The sequence below is a fragment of the Bombina bombina genome, chromosome 3, assembly GCF_027579735.1.
Source record: "Bombina bombina isolate aBomBom1 chromosome 3, aBomBom1.pri, whole genome shotgun sequence".
Lineage (NCBI taxonomy): Eukaryota > Metazoa > Chordata > Amphibia > Anura > Bombinatoridae > Bombina > Bombina bombina.
Window position 1 is genome coordinate 1,232,050,136 of NC_069501.1, and position 21,270 is coordinate 1,232,071,405.

At 39.4% G+C, this 21,270-nt stretch overlaps 1 protein-coding gene across 4 annotated transcripts in view; it reads right to left on the bottom strand.

The window, feature by feature from the left end:
- FCHSD2 (FCH and double SH3 domains 2) overlaps positions 1 to 21,270 on the bottom strand; it is an 816,168-nt gene that overhangs the window by 385,445 nt on the left and 409,453 nt on the right. For all 4 annotated transcript variants that reach the window (XM_053708714.1, XM_053708715.1, XM_053708716.1 and 1 more), the window contains one exon: positions 7,609 to 7,663. In XM_053708714.1, the coding sequence (XP_053564689.1) occupies positions 7,609 to 7,663 (55 nt within the window). The remainder of the gene's footprint in view (positions 1 to 7,608; positions 7,664 to 21,270) is intronic.

Below are 21,270 nucleotides of genomic sequence, written 5' to 3' on the forward strand. Positions count from 1 at the left end.
ACAACGGCATCCGAAACAAATGCATTAGCTAGCTTAAGGGCTTTAAGCTTGTTCAGAATCTCATCCAATGGTGCTGTGCGAATAGCCTCTTCCAGAGACTCAAACCAAAATGCCGCTGCAGCATTGACGGGCGCAATGCATGCAAGGGGCTGTAATATAAAACCTTTTTGAACAAATATTTTCTTAAGGTAACCTTCTAATTTTTTATCCATTGGATCTGAAAAAGCACAACTATCCTCCACCGGGATAGTGGTACGCTTGGCTAAAGTAGAAACTGCTCCCTCCACCTTAGGGACCGTCTGCCATAAGTCTCGTGTGGTGGCGTCTATTGGGAACATTTTTCTAAATATCGGAGGAGGGGAAAAGGGCACACCGGGTCTATCCCACTCCTTGCTAATAATTTCTGTAAGCCTTTTAGGTATAGGAAAAACGTCAGTACACACCGGTACCGCATAGTATTTATCCAGCCTACATAATTTCTCTGGGATTGCAATCGTGTCGCAATCATTCAGAGCCGCTAACACCTCCCCTAGCAATACACGGAGGTTCTCAAGCTTAAATTTAAAATTTGAAATTTCTGAATCCGGTCTCCCCGAATCAGATCCGTCACCCACAGAATGAAGCTCTCCGTCCTCATGTTCTGCAAATTGTGACGCAGTATCGGACATGGCTCTCGTGTCATCGGCGCGCTCTGTCCTTAACCCAGAGCTATCGCGCTTGCCTCTTAACTCGGGCAGATTAGATAATACTTCTTTCATAACATTAGCCATATCATGCAAAGTGATTTGTAAGGGCCTTGATGTACTTGGCGCCACAATCTCACGCACCTCCTGAGCGGGAGGCGAAGGTACTGACACGTGAGGAGAGTTAGACGGCATAACTTCCCCCTCGTTGTCTGGTGATAATTTCTTTACCGGTAAAGACTGACTTTTATTTAAAGTAACATCAATACAATTGGTACACATATTTCTATTGGGCTCCACATTGGCTTTTAAACATAATGAACAAGTAGATTCATCTGTATCAGACATGTTTAAACAGACTAGCAATGAAGGCTAGCAAGCTTGGAAAAAATTTTTCAATAAATTTACAAGCAATAGAAAAAACGCTGCAGCGCTTTTAAAAACATAAAAAAACTGTCATAGTTGAAATAACAATGAACTAATTCAGTTATAGCCAACAATTTTAACAGTAAATGTATGAATTTAGCAGAGGATTGCAACCACTAGCAAACGGATTAACCCCTCAATACCCAAAAACGGATAATGAATTTAAGATTTAACGCTTTTATCACAGTCAAACACACTGTCACAGGTCTGCTGTGACTGATTACCTCCCTCAAAAATGAATTTTGAAGACCCCTGAGCTCTCTGGAGACGTCCTGGATCAAGGAGGAAGAAGCAGGAAGACTGTGCTAGAATTTTAACTGCGCAACAAGGCGCTAAAAAAGGCCCCTCCCACTCATATTACAACAGTGGAAGACCTGTTTCTATGCAGAAATATACGTTAGCCATATGGAAAAAAATCATGCCCAAAAAAGATTTATCACCAAAGTACCTCACAAAACGAATAACATGCCAGTAAACGTTTTAAAAACAACTTTCCAGTGTTATGCAAAGTTATCACTAAGCCTGCTACCAGTCGCTTCTACCGCAGTTAAGGCTCATACATTTATTTCAGTATTAACAGTATTTTCTCAGTCAAATTCTAGTCCCTAGAAAATAACTCAACTGCGCATACATTTATCAGCCTGATACCAGTCGCTACTACTGCATTAAAGGCGGTACTTACATCATATGGGTAACAGCAGTGTTTTCTTAGTCAATTCCATTCCTAGAAAATATTTTACTGCACATACCTCATTTGCGGGGGACCCCGCATGCTATTCCCTTTTCGGAAGTTACCCCACTCCTCAGAATGTGCGAGAACAGCCAGTGGATCTTAGTTACGTCTGCTAAGATCATAGAAAACGCAGGCAGATTCTTCTTCTAAATACTGCCTGAGAGAAAAAAACAGCACACTCCGGTGCCATTTTAAAATAATAAACTTTTGATTGAAGAATAATTAGGTAAAAAAACTCCTATCTCCTCTCGCGACCTCCTTCTTTGTTGAGACTTGCAAGAGAATGACTGGGTATGACATGTGAGGGGAGGAGCTATATAGCAGCTCTGCTTGGGTGATCCTCTTGCAACTTCCTGTTGGGAAGGAGAATATATCCCATAAGTAATGGATGACCCGTGGACTGAACACACTTAACAAGAGAAAATGACGCAACTTCCGGCGACACGTATGACGCCGGAAATTACAAGAAAATTTTTGCGCCAAGAATGACGCAATAAAATGAAGCATTTTCAGCCCCCGCGAGCCTAACAGCCCACAGGGAAAAAAGTCAAATTTTAAGGTAAGAAAAAATTGATTTATTCATATGCATTATCCCAAATATGAAACTGACTGTCTGAAATAAGGAACGTTGAACATCCTGAATCAAGGCAAATAAATGTTTAAACACATATATTTAGAACTTTATATAAAAGTGCCCAACCATAGCTTAGAGTGTCACAGAAAATAAGACTTACTTACCCCAGGACACTCATCTACATGTAGTAGAAAGCCAAACCAGTACTGAAACGAGAATCAGTAGAGGTAATGGTATATATAAGAGCATATCGTCGATCTGAAAAGGGAGGTAAGAGATGAATCTCTACGACCGATAACAGAGAACCTATGAAATAGACCCCGTAGAAGGAGATCATTGAATTCAAATAGGCAATACTCTCTTCACATCCCTCTGACATTCACTGCACGCTGAGAGGAAAACCGGGCTCCAACCTGTTGCGGAGCGCATATCAACGTAGAATCTAGCACAAACTTACTTCACCACCTCCACAGGAGGCAAAGTTTGTAAAACTGATTTGTGGGTGTGGTGAGGGGTGTATTTATAGGCATTTTGAGGTTTGGGAAACTTTGCCCCTCCTGGTAGGAATGTATATCCCATACGTCACTAGCTCATGGACTCTTGCTAATTTCATGAAAGAAAGGACCCCCTCTACAAGTAGTTTGCCAAGCAGAGGCACAGCCAACCCATTCGCCTGCAGAGCAGGGAATCCACAGGAACACTGGCAAGCTGACCAGGGGAATGCAACCCTAAGGAGCACCAGAAATTGGACACCCAACGCCAGCAGCTGGGTATGAACCAATCACCCTTGAGGCTCAAGCCACATGGTTAACCACCAGATGACATGGGCTACTCTGTGGCAGAGAGTAAAAAATACTCAGAAAACCTGGCCAAGCATGACCAGTTTAGGTAGATGGAGAAAGGACATAGCCCAGGTTCCCATTACCGTGGAACACCCCGACCGGCCCTGAGATCCAAGATTCAAAAACCACCCAAGACTGGGTCAGGGAATAGGCCATGTGAAGCTTCAGCAACCGGAAGTCTCAGGGAGAAAAACAGGTCCAGGCACCTAATAGTTCAGGCAAACCTTAACCTAGAACTAAACACCCCAAACTGGCCAAAAAGCCAGACACAAGGGTATTGATGCATATCCAGAGAACCCGGATAGCGAGGAGAACTCGAAGCCCCGATCAAAGGAAGGAACCACCCCTAGCTAAAGTCCAACACTTTAAAGAGCAAGGCTAGAAGTCTTATGAAGATACTTCTCAGAGCCTCAGGACAACCAAGGGATACCTCGAGGTAAAAAAAATCCTACTAGCAGGACTAGTCTCCCTATCACCTCCGCACAAGCAGAGGACACAAGGAAGAGAAAGGCACTAAGCCTACCCAGCTCCGGAAAACCCTGCGCTAAACAAAGTCCCCGCAGGGAACAACCATCACCCAGAAACACAGATCCCTAAAAGGAGATCCACTCACCGGAGACAATGGAAGAAGACCCAAAGGTCTCTTATAACTCAGACAGACAGTACACGTCAGAGTAAGAGCTGCATCTAGATACACTATAAACCGCTTACGAGTACACCTGCAAGGTGTCAAGAGCTGCAAGTGGTTTCAAACTGCAAACCTTCCGCATGCTAGACAGCTATCCTGTACAAGCTGTTGGATCAAGCTCAAAAGGACAAATCCAGAGGCCTAAAAATGAAGGCCAAACTGCTCAATTGCTTTAAGGGGCATTAAGCCCTCCAACCCTCCACCACATGGGGGAGGAATCTCTAAGTTCTGATGAAATCAGATGTCAGATAAAGTGACGCAGCGGAAAAACTCCCCTGCCCGGCCAACTATGACTGAAGGCTATAAGGACTGAAACAATCCTTCCCGCCTCACGGACCAACAGGTCCTCTTGAATGCTTAACTGAACATGAAAAACAATGATAACCTGAGCACTCCCTCATAGGGGAAAAAACAGAAAACAGACATCTTTAACATAGGACTAATACGTCCAAAACAACTTCCGAAGAAGTAACAAAGAGAATCAATCCCAGAAGGTTCCTGAAGGAAACAAAAACAAATAAAAAAGACATCCCACGCGGAGGTTAACGCCCAAAAAGACACAGTTCTACCCGCAGGACCAGCCAAACAGAGCCCTATCTTTCAAAAACTGGGAAAGATCTCAAACAAATGACAATCAGGAGATTACTTCCTCCCCACATGACTAATGAGGTGCACCATTTGATTTAGCAGACTGAAAATCCCCATATCTGGTAGCGATAGGGTCATTCAATAACTGAAAAACATGTCTGAGCAATACCCGAAGGCGCGCAATCCTGTAACGAAAGGCACAACACTCAGGGAAAGTTACACCCGCAGGGAACTGTAGAGGCCCTCCACAAGGCGGAAGGCCCGGGACAATAGGGCACGAGCACATTCTCAAAGAAACGTCTGGACTCTGCAGACGAACAATCGCCAACATTATGTGGAAGCAAAAACATGCTGCAACCTCCGTGTGGGAACACGCCACCCTGCATGGAGGAATCAGAAACTGGGTCACCCGCATGTGTAGAAGTATGAATTGGTAGGGAACTCGCTTCGGAGGACAGGACCCCCAGAGGCGGATGGCTCAGCAGTCCCTTGATTCCCCAAGCCCGAGGAACCAGGCGCTTTGAAATGGCATACGGAACCAAACTGGTTGACATGTGTCAACAAGGCCAATCCGGATTCATCACCGGACACAGAATCTGAATTTGAAATCAAAATAGTCTCAGTATCAGACTCCTCCGTAACTGAATCTGAAAGGAGCACAGTCTCAGCATCAGAATCCTCCACAACTGGATAGAGGAAATATCAATATAGACTAAAGTAAGAAAACAAACGGCAGCTGACACCCACAATGGCTGGGAAACTCCCCACCTCCTATGGCCAGACCCCTGCGGACTAGAATATCTCCTTCGCCACACAGTCATGAATGCGGAAATGGGGAAGGGAACGTAACCACGCCTGAACACAAGGTGAACTGAATAGTCCAAAAAAGCGCGCCCACTTCCAAAGGCCTCAAAGTTCTAACCACGAGCCCATAAACATCACACATAAGCAGGTTGAATCACATAGCAAACATGATTATAAACCCCCTTGTTCAATAACCCCCCTCAGGAGATATTAACCCTTGATTCCAAGATACTAACAGAGACTCACCGAGACCCTTATGTCATATAGTTAGACCCGCAAAGGTGTGTAACCTCTCAGGAAAACATTCACATTACATTGACGATAAAGTAAAATTAAAGATCTTACAGGAATCTACGCCGTACAACAAGAACACAGCCTTTTCAAGTGTGACGAATAGTGGCATTGCCTCCGCCATGGACCCGAAGCAGGCAGCGGAGCGAAGTTAGACCACGCCGATTGCTTGAGGAGCTGTTACTATAAGTTGGGATGGCTTCGCAGAAAGACTCCGGACTCTAACTTTCATCCAAGCCCTCACTGAGAGACTGACAGGACTACTTAAAACTCCTGTCCCATGCCAAACAGTACTACCCCCCATAAGAGACAAAAAAATTTAATTTAAAAATTCTGACACATCTCTGCCAACCTCCTGGGACAAAAGGCAATGAATGACTGGGGGATGAGGGGAGTGGGAGGAGTATTTAAGCCTTTGGCTGGGTTGTCTATGCCTCCTCCTGGTGGCCAGGTTCTTATTTCCCAAAAGTTATGAATGCAGCTGTGGACTCTTTCCATTTAAGAAGAATTGGATTAAAGTATCGACAGCACCTAGTAAGAATTGCCTCAGGTGCAAGTGATTTCACTTTTTCCAAAGGGCTGGTGAGCCGTAGTGAACGGAAGTTTGCAATTGTAAGGCATCAGCTGAAAAATGTAGCTTTGTAAAAGGGAACATACATCAGATTTCTAAATACAAGTTGGAGGATTTATGTTGTTTTTCTGCATCATGTTACCATCCATATGCTACCAATAGCCAGGAGGCTCAAAGGAACTAACATGAGCTAGCGGTGGTAAGCATACGAGGTATCTTTTGCAATACAGAAATTTTGTTTGTTTTACCCTGCTACTTTATCAGGAATGATTCAATCACTAGTGTCTGTGATTTTTTGTTCCACATATGAAGCTGAATACGCAATATGTAATACTACTAATGAGAGCTACAATACAAGGATCTAAAATTGTTTTCACACACATTTAAATAGAGGACGCACTTACCTTGTATGTATGTGTGTATTATTTTTTGTCTTGGTTCTATAAATTAATCTGTTAGCGCTGGTTAAACCAGAGATACAATCTTTAGTAATATGTATCAGTCTTGTGTCATTTATGTACGTTAACTTTTGTGCTTAGAGAGATGTAACATTTACTATCATAGTATCTTGAGGGGATCCCTCTTTTTGCTTTCAGGCAGTATTACAATGCTTCAGAATGTATTTAAGTAGCAATTAAAGGTTTCTCTTTTCTGTTATAAACAACTTGCTTATTACTGCAATACCTGTTGTTTTGGCAAATATTTTCTCAGAGTGGGCTTTCTATATTTCCGGATGGTACTCTAGAATAGCAAAATATTTTTGCCCAACCACTTATTGAGTGCTGAAATCCCTCGCTTTACTGATCTTTAAATACAAGACCAGTTTTTTCTTTAAACAAATTAAGTTCAAATCTAAATATGAGGGCCTGCAACGTACCCCACCTTTTTAAAAAGGAAAGAAATTTAACTTCATCGCTTCTTTTTTTGAGGGTATTTTCTTGGCACATATAATAATCTAGATCCCTAATAAAATTCTAGTTTGAAAATTTAGGTGGATCTAGTAAGAATACTCTCCCACAAATTATATTGGAGTATTGACTATATATATATACATACATATATATATATATATATATATACATATATATACATACACATACATACACACACACACATACATACATATATACACACACACATATATATATATATATATATATATATATATATATACACATACACATACATACACACACACACATACATACATATATACACACACATATATATATATATATATATATATACACATACACATACATACACACACACACATACATATATACACACACACATATATATATATATATATATATATATATATACATACACATACATACACACACACACACATACATATATACACACACACATACATTTATATAAAATATTTTATATATGTTCTTACCTTCACATTTGCCTTCTGTAAACTTATCCTCGATTGGAACAGGCTGAGTTTGGATCTACAACAAAACATAAATAAATGTTATACGTAGATACGTATATTTTTTTTTTTTTTACAAAAAGAACAGCCACACACATGTTATGGTAACGCAGAGCTATAGTTTAGAACAGATAGGTGACCTGCACAGGCGACCACTCTGTAGTTTTGGGACCATGGGCTCGATGTACTAAGCAGCGCAAGCTGCTTTGGAGCACATGCCTGCCTGCTTTCCGCAATCTAAGATGCAACGGTCATCAGACTGCTGCTTCTTACAATCTCCGCTACCTCTGAGTTGGTGGAGAGAAATCACCCCGAACACGCTCTCTTGGGATGATTGACAGGCCCTTCTCTCACACGAGACACCGTACACCACAAAGCTGTGCGAATAGATTCTCAATTTGAGAACCTTCTCTGCATGGTGTTTAATACATGGGGCCCCATTTCTTAGTCACAGTAAGAAAGACTATCATGTTCACAAATCATGATGTTTTGATAAATTTACAGCAAGAAAGAGCTAAAACAAAATTATGCAGCCTAGAGGTTAAAAGGAAACCCTATATAAGCTTACTCGTTTCTGCAAACTCTAGCTTCTGAAGAGTGATGGCCATCCAGTTTGTAATGGGATAAAAAAGTGGAGACTTCTCCACACCTGTTTAACAAAGTTCTGTACATGAGGAATTTTCTTAAGCACCCACTGGGTTGATACAGCTCTAGTGTAATAAAGCTGCAACAGGATCATTGTTGGACTAGTATACTTCCTAATACAAAATTGATATACTCCAATCATCTAACATAGTAACTACAGCAGAAGGTTTTTGTAAGGAAGATGCTGAGATAGATCAACTCTTGCATTCCCTTAGTTCTGCTAACCGAAAGAATACTTGTCTGTTGAGTTGCTGTTATCCATGTTGAATACAGACTCTGCTTAAATAGCCTACTTTGAGATTATATGTACCAAGAAAGTTGTATTGATAAAGATTTCTGAGACTGTCATATGCACATAGAAAAAAATGGTCATCTTTCTTTCAGATGTCTGAGGTTTTAATTTTACTATTCAATAGATAAAATGGACAGGGCGTTCTCTCCAGCCTCCAATGGGTCCTTCACTAGAGAATATTATTCCAGAGTGATCAAAAATGGTAAAACTAATAATTTGCCTTTAAAGGGACATGAAACACAATTTCTCTCTTTCATGATTCAGATAGAGCATCACATTTTTAAATAACTAAAATGTATTTCTATAATCTAATTTTTTGTTCTCTCTGTATGCTTTGGTGGAAATAACATAAAATTATGCTTACCTGATAAATTAATTTCCATCTGTGGGAGGAGAATCCACTGCTTCATTTATTACTTTTGGGAATTAAGAACCTGGCCACCAGGAGGAGGCAAAGACACCACAGCTAAAGGCTTAAATACCTCCCCCCCACTCCCCTCATCCCCCAGTCATTCTCCCAAGGGAACAAGGAACAGTAGGAGAAATATCAGGGTATAAAAGGTGCCAGAAAAATAAAATTAAATTTAGGTCCGCCCACCGGAGCAAACGGGCGGGAGCAGTGGACTCTGCTCCCACAGATGGAAATTAAATCATCAGGTAAGCATAATTTATGTTTTCCATCTTAATGGGAGGAGAGTCCACTGCTTCATTCATTACTTGTGGGAACAAATACTCAAGCTCTAGAGGACACAATGAAAAAAATGGGAGGGCAAAAGTAGGCTGACCCTATACTGAGGGCACCACAGCCGGTAAAACCTTTCTCCCAAAAACAGCTTCCGCCGAAGCAAAAACATAAAATTTGTAAAATTTAACAAAAGTATGTAAGGAAGACCAAGTAGCAGCCTTACAAATCTGCTCCACAGAGGCCTCGTTCTTAAAGGCTCAAGAAGAGGCCACAGCTCTAGTTGAGTGAGGAGGCTTATGTCCTGCTGTCTCATAGGCCAAACGGATAATGCTCTTCAACCAAAAGGACTACGCTTCCCTGAATATACCACAAACAAAGACGAAGTCTGTCTGAAATCCTTTGTGGCCTGAAGGTAAAACTTCAAGGCTCGAACCACATTCAAATTATGAAGTAACCTTTCCTTGGCAGAAGTAGGGTTAGGACAAAAAGAAGGAACTACTATCTCCTGATTGATGTTACGATCTGACACCAACTTGGGAAGAAACCCCAACCCAGTACGAAGCACAGCCTTATCAGCGTGAAAACCCAGATAAGGGAGTTCGTATTGCAAGGCCGCTAATTTAGAGACTATGCGAGCCGATGCAATAGCCAGAAGAAACAGAACCTTCCAGGAGAGAATCTTAATGTCAAGCGCATGCATAGGCTGAAACGGAGCCCTCTGCAACACCTTAAAGGGACACTGAGCCAGGTTGTTCACCAAAAATGGGCCGGCATCTAAACTTACATTCTTGCTTTTCAAATAAAGATACCGAAAATTAAGAAAATTTGATAGGAGTAAATTAGAAAGTTGCTTAAAATTGCATGCTCTATCTGAATCAGGAAATACAAAATTTCGGTTCAGTGTCCCTTTAAGAAGCAAGTTAAAGCTCCAAGGAGGAGCAGAAGGTCTAAATACCAGTCTGATTGTGGACAGAGCCTCAACAAAAAACTGAATATCAGGAAGCTCCGCTAGCTTCTTGTGTAACAGCACCAATAAGGCCGAAATCTGTCCTTTTAAGGAACTAGCGGCAAGGCCCTTATCCAAACCATCTTGAAGAAAAGCCAGAATCCTGGATACCCTAATCTTGTGCCAGGGATATCCATGTCCCTCACACCAGGATAAATAGGTCCTCCACACCTTATGATAGATGCAACGAGTGACCGGTTTCCTGGCCTGAATGAGAGTATCAATCACTCTCTCCGAGAACCCTCTCTTGGCCAAGACTAGGCGTTCAATCTCCACGCAGTCAGCCTCAGAGGATCGAGATTTTGGTGAAGAAAAGGACCCTGCACTAGCAGATCTCTGCGACAGGGTAACCTCCATGGAGGAGACAATGACATTCCCACCAGATCCGCAAACCACTTCCTCGAGGGAGAAGTGGCAATGGTTGAAATATGTAAATTAGGTTGAACTCCCAAGGTACCGCCAAGGCATCTATGAGCTCTGCCTGGGGATCCCTGGACTGCGAACCATATCTGGGTAGCTTGAAGTTGAGTCTGGACACCATGAGATCTATCTCCGGTGTCCCCATCTGATGCAGATCTCTGCAAACAACTCGGGATTGAGAGACCATTACCCCTGATGAGATGATTGTCTGCTGAGGAAATCCGCTTCCCAGTTGTCCACACCCGGGATGTGGATTGCTAAGAGTGAACAGTTGTGGGTCTCTGCCCATTCCAAAATCCGAGACACCTCCCTCATGGCTAGGGAGCATCTCGTTCCCCCTTGATGGTTTATGTACGCCATTGAGGTAATGTTGTCCGACTGGAATCTGATGAAACGGGACGACCCCAATAGGGGCCAAGCCCTCAGAGCATTGAATATTGCTTGAAGTTCCAGGATATTTGTCAATAGGGTCGACTCCTCCTGTCGCTAGCAGAGGAGGCATTAAGTGTTAGCTGCCGCACAGTGCACACTAATGAGCCGCCGCCTACCTACTGTCACAGTCACTCTGTCAGGACTCAGCCTGACCCTACCTGGGTTAAGTGACTCCACTGTCCGCTCCATCTACAGTCCTGACTCCTCCACATCAGTCTACTCTCTGGCTGGCCGTCTCTGTCGCCACTGACTCACTGGACTCCTCCTTCTCCTAACTAACCCCTATTCTGTTGCCGCTGTTTTACAAAGTTCAAAGTAACTTCGGCCCCTTCACAGAACACTGTCACTGCCTCAAGCCATGCGCCGCCAGCCCAGTGTTAAAAAACCCGCCCACAAATAAATCCAATTGGCTGTGGGCGGGCTATCAAGAGGCTGCAGCACGCACTTTCAAAGTTATTTTTTTTTTTTTTTAAATTATTAGCCGCATTTATTATATTCAGACTGTGCAGCCACGGCAAGTGCCGCCCCCCAAAAGCTGCCGTTATAGGCACCGGCCTTGTTGGCCTATGCCTTAATACGCCCCTCTTGTTATTGTTACTCTCCACCATTCATTATCTTCCCCTTACCTGCATTCAGAAATGGTTATGGTGTAGTTAATTCTTCCCCAATTATAACCCAAAATGTGATGTGAAACTACTATCCTATTGGTTAAATTCCTACTCCTATTTTCTACGCACATGTACAGTATACTATCCAAACTTAAACCTACATTGACTGAAGTGTACATCAATCTTTTCATATAATAATTACATTTACATCTGAATTATCAAATTGCTATGATTTAATCAAAATACCTTATACCATATTTTTTCTATTTATTGTTTCTTGTCTCGATCCCGACACAACAATATGTCACCTACAGTTGGTCACACAAGTAGATAGATAAGGTAAACAAGCATCACGGTTAAATTTTTGTATCAAACCACAGCACAGTATTTGGACTTTCCACATCTTCATCAATGTCCAAAATAAGCAACAAATCTTTTGAAATAGTGAACATATCTTTATTCATTCAAATATTTTCAGCACATCCTCATTTTTAAAAAAAAAAATAGAGTCAGGACTAGCCAAGAACAAAGGGAACCTAACATACTTTTTGGCTGATGCCAAAATCAATCAATTGACAAGCAAGATAATATCACCTGAACATCTCTATGTAAAAGGGAAGATATTTTACCTAAAAATGTCTTCAGCTCATTAGACTAAGTGCTTTGTGAACAGTTATACTTCAGTTGCTGTCCAGCTGCAAGTTAAGGAAAAGAAAAAATAGTTAATCAGCATCAGCAGTGTTGAGGTTGTGATCTCATGAGATTTCACCGAAATTTCATAGTAAACTTCCTTCAACTGAATAGGAAAATAAAATGACTGTGCCTGCACATAACAAATGCATGCTCCCTTGCAAGTCCTGGGACTAGCCTCCTGAATGGCTGCTTAAAGTCTTTTAACAGTGAGGTGTGAATACTTAGGACATTTGAGATAAAATATCTTCCTTTTTTTTTTTAACATAGAGATGTTCTAGTCAGCTTTTTACAGCTATGCTGCATCACTTTTGGGTATCATGTCCGTGTAAACAGTATAAATTTGAACTTCTTTTTATGAACCAATCAACTAAATGTTTTGTTGCATGCCAAAAGTTTGTTTTGCTAAAGAGGCCTCTTATTTATTGTGATCCAAAGATTGCAACAAATATGGAAACATTTGACTTTCTTTAGCACAATGTCCATGCCTACAAAACAGTAGACCACTTTTTACCGTCTGAAGAAAGCAATGGGCAAATAAAGGGCTCAAAAATGTAGCCACACATAATATAAGTGTTCTTTGGAGTTGAATATAGCAGCAGCTTTCATACAAAAAAGTTATCAATTTAATATGCATACTTTGCATTTAGTTTGTACCTGAAGATCTTTAAAGGGATAGTAAAGTCCAAATTAAACTTTCAGACTCAGATAGGGTATGTAATTTTAAACAACTTTCCAATTTACTTTTATCATCAAATTTGCTTTGTTCTCATGTTATTCTTAGTTGAAAGCTAAACCTAGGAAGACTCATGTGCAAATTTCTAAGCCCTTGAAGGCCCCCTCTGATCTGAATAAATTTGACAGTTTTTCACAGCTAGAGGGTGTTAGTTCATGTGTTTCATATAGATAACACTGTGCTCACGCACGGGAAGTTATTTAAGAGTCAGCACTAATTATCTGAAATGCAAGTCTGTCAAAGGAACTGAAATAAGGAGGCAGTCTGCAGAAGCTTAGATACAAGGTAATTACAGCAGTAAAAAGTATATTTCTACAACAGTGTTGGTTATAGAAAACTGGGGAATGGTAAATAAAGGGATTATCTATCTATCTTTTTTTTTTTTTTAAAGTTTGGCGTTTACTATCCCTTTAACATTAAACAATATTTTGCAATACCCAATCTAGTAATATATGTTAAAAAGATTATAAATGAATGTTAGACAAGAGATTAGCACAGAGAGACATAATATGGAGGATGTTCAGCTAGTTCCCGCCACCCACCTACAGTACATCATCAAAAAAATGCTAGATTTGATCAACAGGGGGAATTATCTGAGACTCTCTGCCAACACAAGCAGGATATACACAGATAAATTCCTCATAATCCTTTGTGATAGGAGACACAAATCCCTAGGCAGATCTACTTAGAACTAACGTAATTCCTACAGTAAATTCACTTCATAAAAGCTATGTTTTTGGGTTATTTTATTATTTTTAACTTTAAATTGAAGAAAGGTAAAATGAAGAATTAAAATGGATGATGGCGTTTTATACTTTCGTATTACTATTTAGATAATGAAGTATAATAACTACATTATTTATTTAGCTTACTATGTAGACTAAATGCCTGAAAGCCTGTGGCAGCAAAGTATAGGGAACATCTGTTGTTAAGGGAGTGAACTACCACAGCAAATTATTTATATCTATATTTGCCTTTAAGTTATTGCAGAACTCTATACTCTTTTTCTCACATAAGTTATAAGTGAGTTACCTATGTATATACCTACAGTATATATATATATATATATATCTTCAGTGTATATGTAGCTCTCTCTCTCTCTCTCTCTCTCTCTCTCTCTCTCTCTCTCTCTCTCTCTCTCTCTCTCTCTCTCTCTCTCTCTCTCTCTCTCTCTCTCTCTCTCTCTCTCTATATATATATATATATATATATATATATATATATATATATATATATATATATACACACACACATACATACACACACAGCAGATAAAATATAATAGTTGTCTTTATTTTATGCATATATATATATATATACATACATACATACATATACATACATATATACACACACGCACACACATATACATACATATATACACACACGCACACACATATACATACATAAATATATATATATATATATATATATACACACACACACACATATATATATACACACACATTATATATACACACACACACACACACACACATTATATATATATATATACACACACACAGTATATATTACATATACACATTCAGTCATAAGCAAAAGTTTAGGCACCACTGACAATTTCCATGATTTTCATTTATAAATAATTGGGTGTTTGGATCAGCCATTTCATTTTGATCTATCAAATAACTGAAGGACACCGTAATATTTCAGTAGTGAAATTAGGTTTATTGAATTAACAGAAAATGTGCAATATCATTAAAACAAAATTAGACGGGTGCATAAATTTGGGCACCCCAACAGAAATATTGCATCAATATTTAGTAGAGCCTCCTTTAGCAGAAATAACAACCTCTAGATGCTTCCTATAGCCTAGCCAGTAATGTGTCTGAATTCTGGATGAAAGAATTTTGGACCATTCCTCCTTGCAAAACATCTCCAGTTCAGTTAGGTTTGATGGTTACCGAGCATGGACAGCCTGCTTCAAATCACCCCACAGATTTTGAATGATATTCAGGTCTGGGGACTGGGATGTCCATTCCAGAACACTGTATTTGTTCCTCTGCATAAATGCCAGAGTAGATTTTGAGCAGTGTTTTGGGTCGTTGTCTTACTGAAATATCCAGCCCTGGCGTAACTTCAACTTTGTAACCGATTCCTCAACATTATTCTCAAGTACCTGCTGATATTGAGTGGAATCCATGCGACCCTCAACTTAAACAAGATTCCCAGTACTGGCAATGGCCACACAGCCCCACAGCATGATGGAACATCCACCAAATTTTACTGTGGATAGCAAGTGTTTGTCTTGGAACGCTGTGTTCTTTTGCCACGATGCATAACGCCACTTGTTATGACCAAATAACTCAATCTTTGTTTCATCAGTCAACAGCACCTTCTTCCAAAATGAAGCTGGCATGTCCAAATGTGCGTTTGTGGTATGTGTGCAGAAAAGGCATCTTCCGCATCACTCTCCCATACAGCTTTTCCTTGTGCAAAGTGCGCTTAATTGTTGAAAGATGCACAGTGACACCATCTGCAGCAAGATGATGTTGTAGGTCTTTGGAGGTGGTCTGTGGGCTGTTTCTGACCGTTCTCACCATCCTTTGCCTTTCCGATATTTTACTTGGCCTGCCACTTCTGGCCTTAACAAGAACTGTGCCTGTGATCTTCCATTTCCCTACTATGTTCCTCACAGTGGACACTGACAGCTTAAATCTCTGCGATAGCTTTCTGTAGCCTTCCCCTAAATCATAATGTTGAACAATCTTTGTTTTCAGGTCATTTGAGAGTTGTTTTGAGTCCCCCATGTTGCCACTCTTCAGAGGAGAGTCAAAGAGAACAACAACTTGTAATTGGCCACCTTAAATACCTTTTCTCATGATTGGATGCACCTGTCTATGAAGTTCAAGGCTTAATGGGCTCACCAAACTAATTGTGTGTTCCAATCAATCAGTGCTAGGTAGTTACAGGTATTCAAATCAACAAAATGACAAGGGTGTCCAACTTTATGCACCTGTCTAATTTTGTTTTGATGCATATTGCACACTTTCTGTTAATCCAATAAAACTTATTTAACTACTGAAATATTACTGTGTCCTTTAGTTAATTGATAGTTCAAAATAAAATTGCTGATCCAAACACCCAATTATTTATAAATAAAAAACATTGAAATTGTCAGGGGTGCCTAAACTTTTGCATACGACTATATATATATATATATATATATATATATATATATATATATATATATATATATATCTATCTATCTATATATATAAATCAATGTAAATATTTGCATAGGAAATTAGCACATCTAGGCAAGAACCCCCGCTTGCTTTTCCCCAGAAATAACTCGTATACAATGTTACCAATGCACAAGAGGACTCTGGGTAAGTTATGCAAATTAGATATGCAAATTCTCAATTTTTTGCTTCAAAAATACTGTTTTAACACAGCTATCCTTTTAACAGGATTATAGCAGCAAATCAGAAAAATTTTGCTCTATAATCCTGTTAAAAGGATAGCTGTGTTAAAACAGTATTTTTGAAGCCAAAAAACTGAGAATTTGCATATCTAATTTGCATAAATTACCCAGAATCCTCTTGTGCATTGGTAACATTGCATAGGAGTTATTTCTGGGGAAAAGCAAGCGGGGATTCTTGCCTAGATGTGCTAATGTCCTATGCAAATATTTGCATTGATGTTTTAACTTCAGTTTTTTATCTCCCCCCATAATTTTAATGAAATATATATATATATATATATATATATACATGCACAGTGGATATAAAAAGTCTACACACCCCTGTTAAAATGGCAGGTTTCTGTGATGTAAAAAAATGAGACAAAGATAAATCATTTCAGAACTTTTTCCACCTTTAACGTGACCTATAAACTGTGCAACTCAATTGAAAAACAAACTGAAATCTTTAAGGTGGAGCGAAGTAAAAATAAAAAAATAAAATAATACGGTTGCATAAGTGTGCACACCAATAAACTAATACTTTGTGGTAGCACCTTTTGATTTTATTACAGCACTCAGTCTTTTTGGGTATGAGTCTATCAGCATGGCACATCTTGACTTGGCAAGATTTGCCCACTCTTCTTTGCAAAAACACTCCAAATCTGTCAGATTGCGAGGGCATCTCCTGTGCACAGCCCTCTTCAGATCACCCCACAGATTTTCAATTGGATTCAGGTCTGGGCTCTGGCTGGGTCATTCCAAAACTTTAATCTTCTTCTGGTGAAGCCATTCCTTTGTTGATTTGGATGTATGCTTTGGGTCGTTGTCCTGCTGAAAGATGAAGTTCCTCTTCATGTTCAGCTTTTTAGCAGAAGCCTGAAGGTTTTGTGCAAATATTGTCTGGTATTTGGAACTGTTCATAATTCCCTCTACCTTGAATAAGGCCCCAGTTCCAGCTGAAGAAAAACAGACCCAAAGCATGATGCTACCACCACCATGCTTCATTGTGGGTATGGTGTTCTTTTGGTGAGATGCAGTGTTGTTTTTGCGCTAAAAACATATCTTTTGGAATTATTGCCAAAAAGTTCAACCTTGGTTTCATCAGACCATAACACCTTTTCTCACATGCTTTTGGGACACTTCAGATGTGTTTTTGCTACATTTAGCTGGGCTTGGATGTTTTTCTTCGTAAGAAAAGGCTTCCGTCTTGCCGTCTACCTCAAAGCCTAAACATATGAAGAATACGGGAGATTGTTGTCACATGTACTACACAGCCAGTACTTGCCAGATATTCCTGCAGCTCCTTTAATGTTGCTGTAGGCCTCTTGGTAGCCTCCCAGACCAGTTTTCTTCTTGTCTTTTCATCAATTTTGGAGGGACATCCAGTTCTTGGTAATATCATTGTTGTGCCATATGTTCTCCACTTGATGATGACTGTGTTAACTGTCTTAACTGTGTTCTAATGCCTTGGAAATTCTTTTGTACCCTTCTCCTGACTGATACCTTTTAACAACGAGATCCCTCTGATGCTTTGGAAGCTCTCTGCGGACCATGGCTTTTGTGTAGGACGCGACTAAGAAAATGTCAGGAAAGACCTACTAGAACAGCTGAACTTTATTTGGGGATAATCAGAGGCACTTTAAATTATGGCAGATGTGTGATGACTCCTATTTAACATGGTTTTGAATGTGATTGCTTAATTCTGAACACAGCTACATCCCCAGTTATATGCAACCACATTATTTTAGTTTTTTTTGTTTACTTCCCTCCACCTTAAAGATTTCAATTTGTTTTTCAATTGAGTTGTGTAATTTATAGGTCACATAAAAGGTGGAAAAAGTTCTGAAATTATTTATTTTTGTCTAATTTTTTTACATCACAGAAACCTGACATTTTAACAGGGGTGTGTAGACTTTTTATATCCACTGTATATATATATACACACACAAATATATTATATTATTATAAGGGATGTACCTAAATGAAAATTCGGGACCGAAACCGAAAATTCAGGATGCCCTTGGCCGAAAACTAAAATTAAATTTTTTAAATAAAATGATTTTAAAATAGTTTTTTTCTATACTTGTATTAATAAAATACTTTTTAATGAATTTAATTAATCCGAAATTAAAAACTACAAGCCAATAAAATAAATAAAAACACTTATTGAAAGTAACACACCAAAATTGGACAGAAAATAACTTGAAAAAACAATATAAATAAAAATCGGTAAAACTGTTTGTTATATAGGACTGAAAGAAGAATATATTGTTGATATTAATTTAATATCCATGTAATTCTGCATTTAGTTCTATGTAACAGATTCAGATTTAACAGATTTTATTTTTTTGTTTTTTTACCAATAATACAAATAAATTATAGTCCTAGAAAAACATAATTTATGTAAGAACTTACCTGATAAATTAATTTCTTTCATATTGGCAAGAGTCCATGAGCTAGTGACGTATGGGATATACAATCCTACCAGGAGGGGCAAAGTTTCCCAAACCTCAAAATGCCTATAAATACACCCCTCACCCCACCCACAATTCAGTTTAACGAATAGCCAAGAAGTGGGGTGATAAAGAAAGGAGTAAAAACTATCAACAAAGAAATTTGGAAATAATTGTGCTTTATACAAAAAATCATAACCACCACAAAAAGGGTGGGCCTCATGGACTCTTGCAATATGAAAGAAATGAATTTATCAGGTAAGTTCTTACCTAAATTATGTTTTCTTTCATGTAATTGGCAAGAGTCAATGAGCTAGTGACGTATGGGATAGCAATACCCAAGATGTGGAACTCCACGCAAGAGTCACTAGAGAGGGAGAGATAAAAATAAAAACAGCCATTTCTCGCTGAAAAAATAATCCACAACCCAAAATATAAGTTAATTCTCATTAAATGAAAAGAAAAAACTTAAAACATAAGCAGAAGAATCAAACTAAAACAGCTGCCTGAAGAACCTTTCTACCAAAAACTGCTTCCGAAGAAGCGATTACATCAAAAACGGTAGATTTAAGAAAATGTATGCAAAGAAGACCAAGTTGCTGCTTTGCAAATCTGATCAACTGAAGCTCCATTCTTAAAAAGCCCACGAAGTGGAGACCTATCTAGTAGAATGAGCTGTAATTCTCTGAGACGGGGCTTGACCCGACCCCAAATAAGCTGAATGAAACCAAAGCTTAACCACGAAGCCAAGGAAACGTCAGAAGCCCTCTGGCCTTTCCTAGAAACCGAAAAGATAACAAATAGACTAGAAGTCTTCCTGAAATCTTTAGTAGCTTCAACATAATATTTCAAAGCTCTTACCACATCCAAAGAATGGAAGGATTTCTCCAAAGAACTCTTAGGATTAGGACACAAGGAAGGGACAACAAATTCTCTATTAATGTTGTTAGAAATCACAACCTTTGGAAAGAATTTAAATGAAGTCCGCAAAACCGCCTTATCCTGATGAAAAATCAGAAAGGAGATTCACAATAAAGAGTAGATAATTCAGAAACTCTTCTAGCAGAAGAACAACACTTTCCAAGAAAGTAGTTTAATATCCAAAGAATGCATAGGCTCCAATGGAGGAGCCTGTAAAGCCCACAAAACCAAATTAAGACTCCAAGGAGGAGAGATTGATTTAATGACAGGCTTGATACAAACCAAAGCCTGTTAAAACAGTGAATATCAGGAAGCTTAGCAATCTTTCTGTGAAATAAGACAGAAAAAGGAAAGGTTTGTCCCTACAAGGAACTTGCAGACAAAACCTTATCCAAACCATCCTGAAGAAACTGAAAAAATTCTAGGAATTCTGAAATAATGCCAAGCGAATTTATGAAAACACCACCATGAAAATAAGTCTTCCAAACTGGATAATATATCTTTCTAGAAACAGATTTACGAGCCTGTAACATAGTATTAATCACTGAGTCAGAGAAACCTCTATGACTAAGCACTAGGCTTTCAATACCCATACCTTAAAATTTAATGATTTGAAATCCTGATGGAAAAAACGAACCTTAAAACAGAAGATCCGACCAAAATGGAAGAGGCCAAGGTTGGCAACTAAACATCCGAACAAGATCCGCATACCAAAACCTGTGAGGCCATGCTGGAGCTACCAGCAATACAAATGACTGTACCATGATGATTTTGGATATCACTCTTGGAAGAAGAATTAGAGGCGGGAAAATATAAGCAAGTTGGTAGCACCAAGGAAGTATCAATGCAACCACTGCTTCCGCCTGAAGATCCCTGGACCTGGACGGGTACCTAGGAAGTTTCTTGTTTAGATGAGAAGCCATCAGATCTACTGTATTTCTGGAAAACCCCACATCTGAACAATCTGAGTAAACACATCTGGGTGGAGAGACCTCTCCCCCGGATGTAAAGTCTGACAGCTGAGATAATCCGCTTCTCAATTGTCTACACCTGGGATATGTACCACAGAAATTAGACAAGAGCTGGATTCTGCCCAAGAAAGTATTTGAGATACTTCTATCATAGCTAGGGGACTGTGAGTCCCACCCTGAAAATTGACATATGCCACAGCTGTCATATTGTCTGTCTGAAAACAAATGAATGGTTCTCTCTTCAACAGAGGCCAAGCCTGAAGAGCCCTGAAAAAACAGAATTTATGTTTACCTGATAAATTACTTTCTCCAACGGTGTGTCCGGTCCACGGCGTCATCC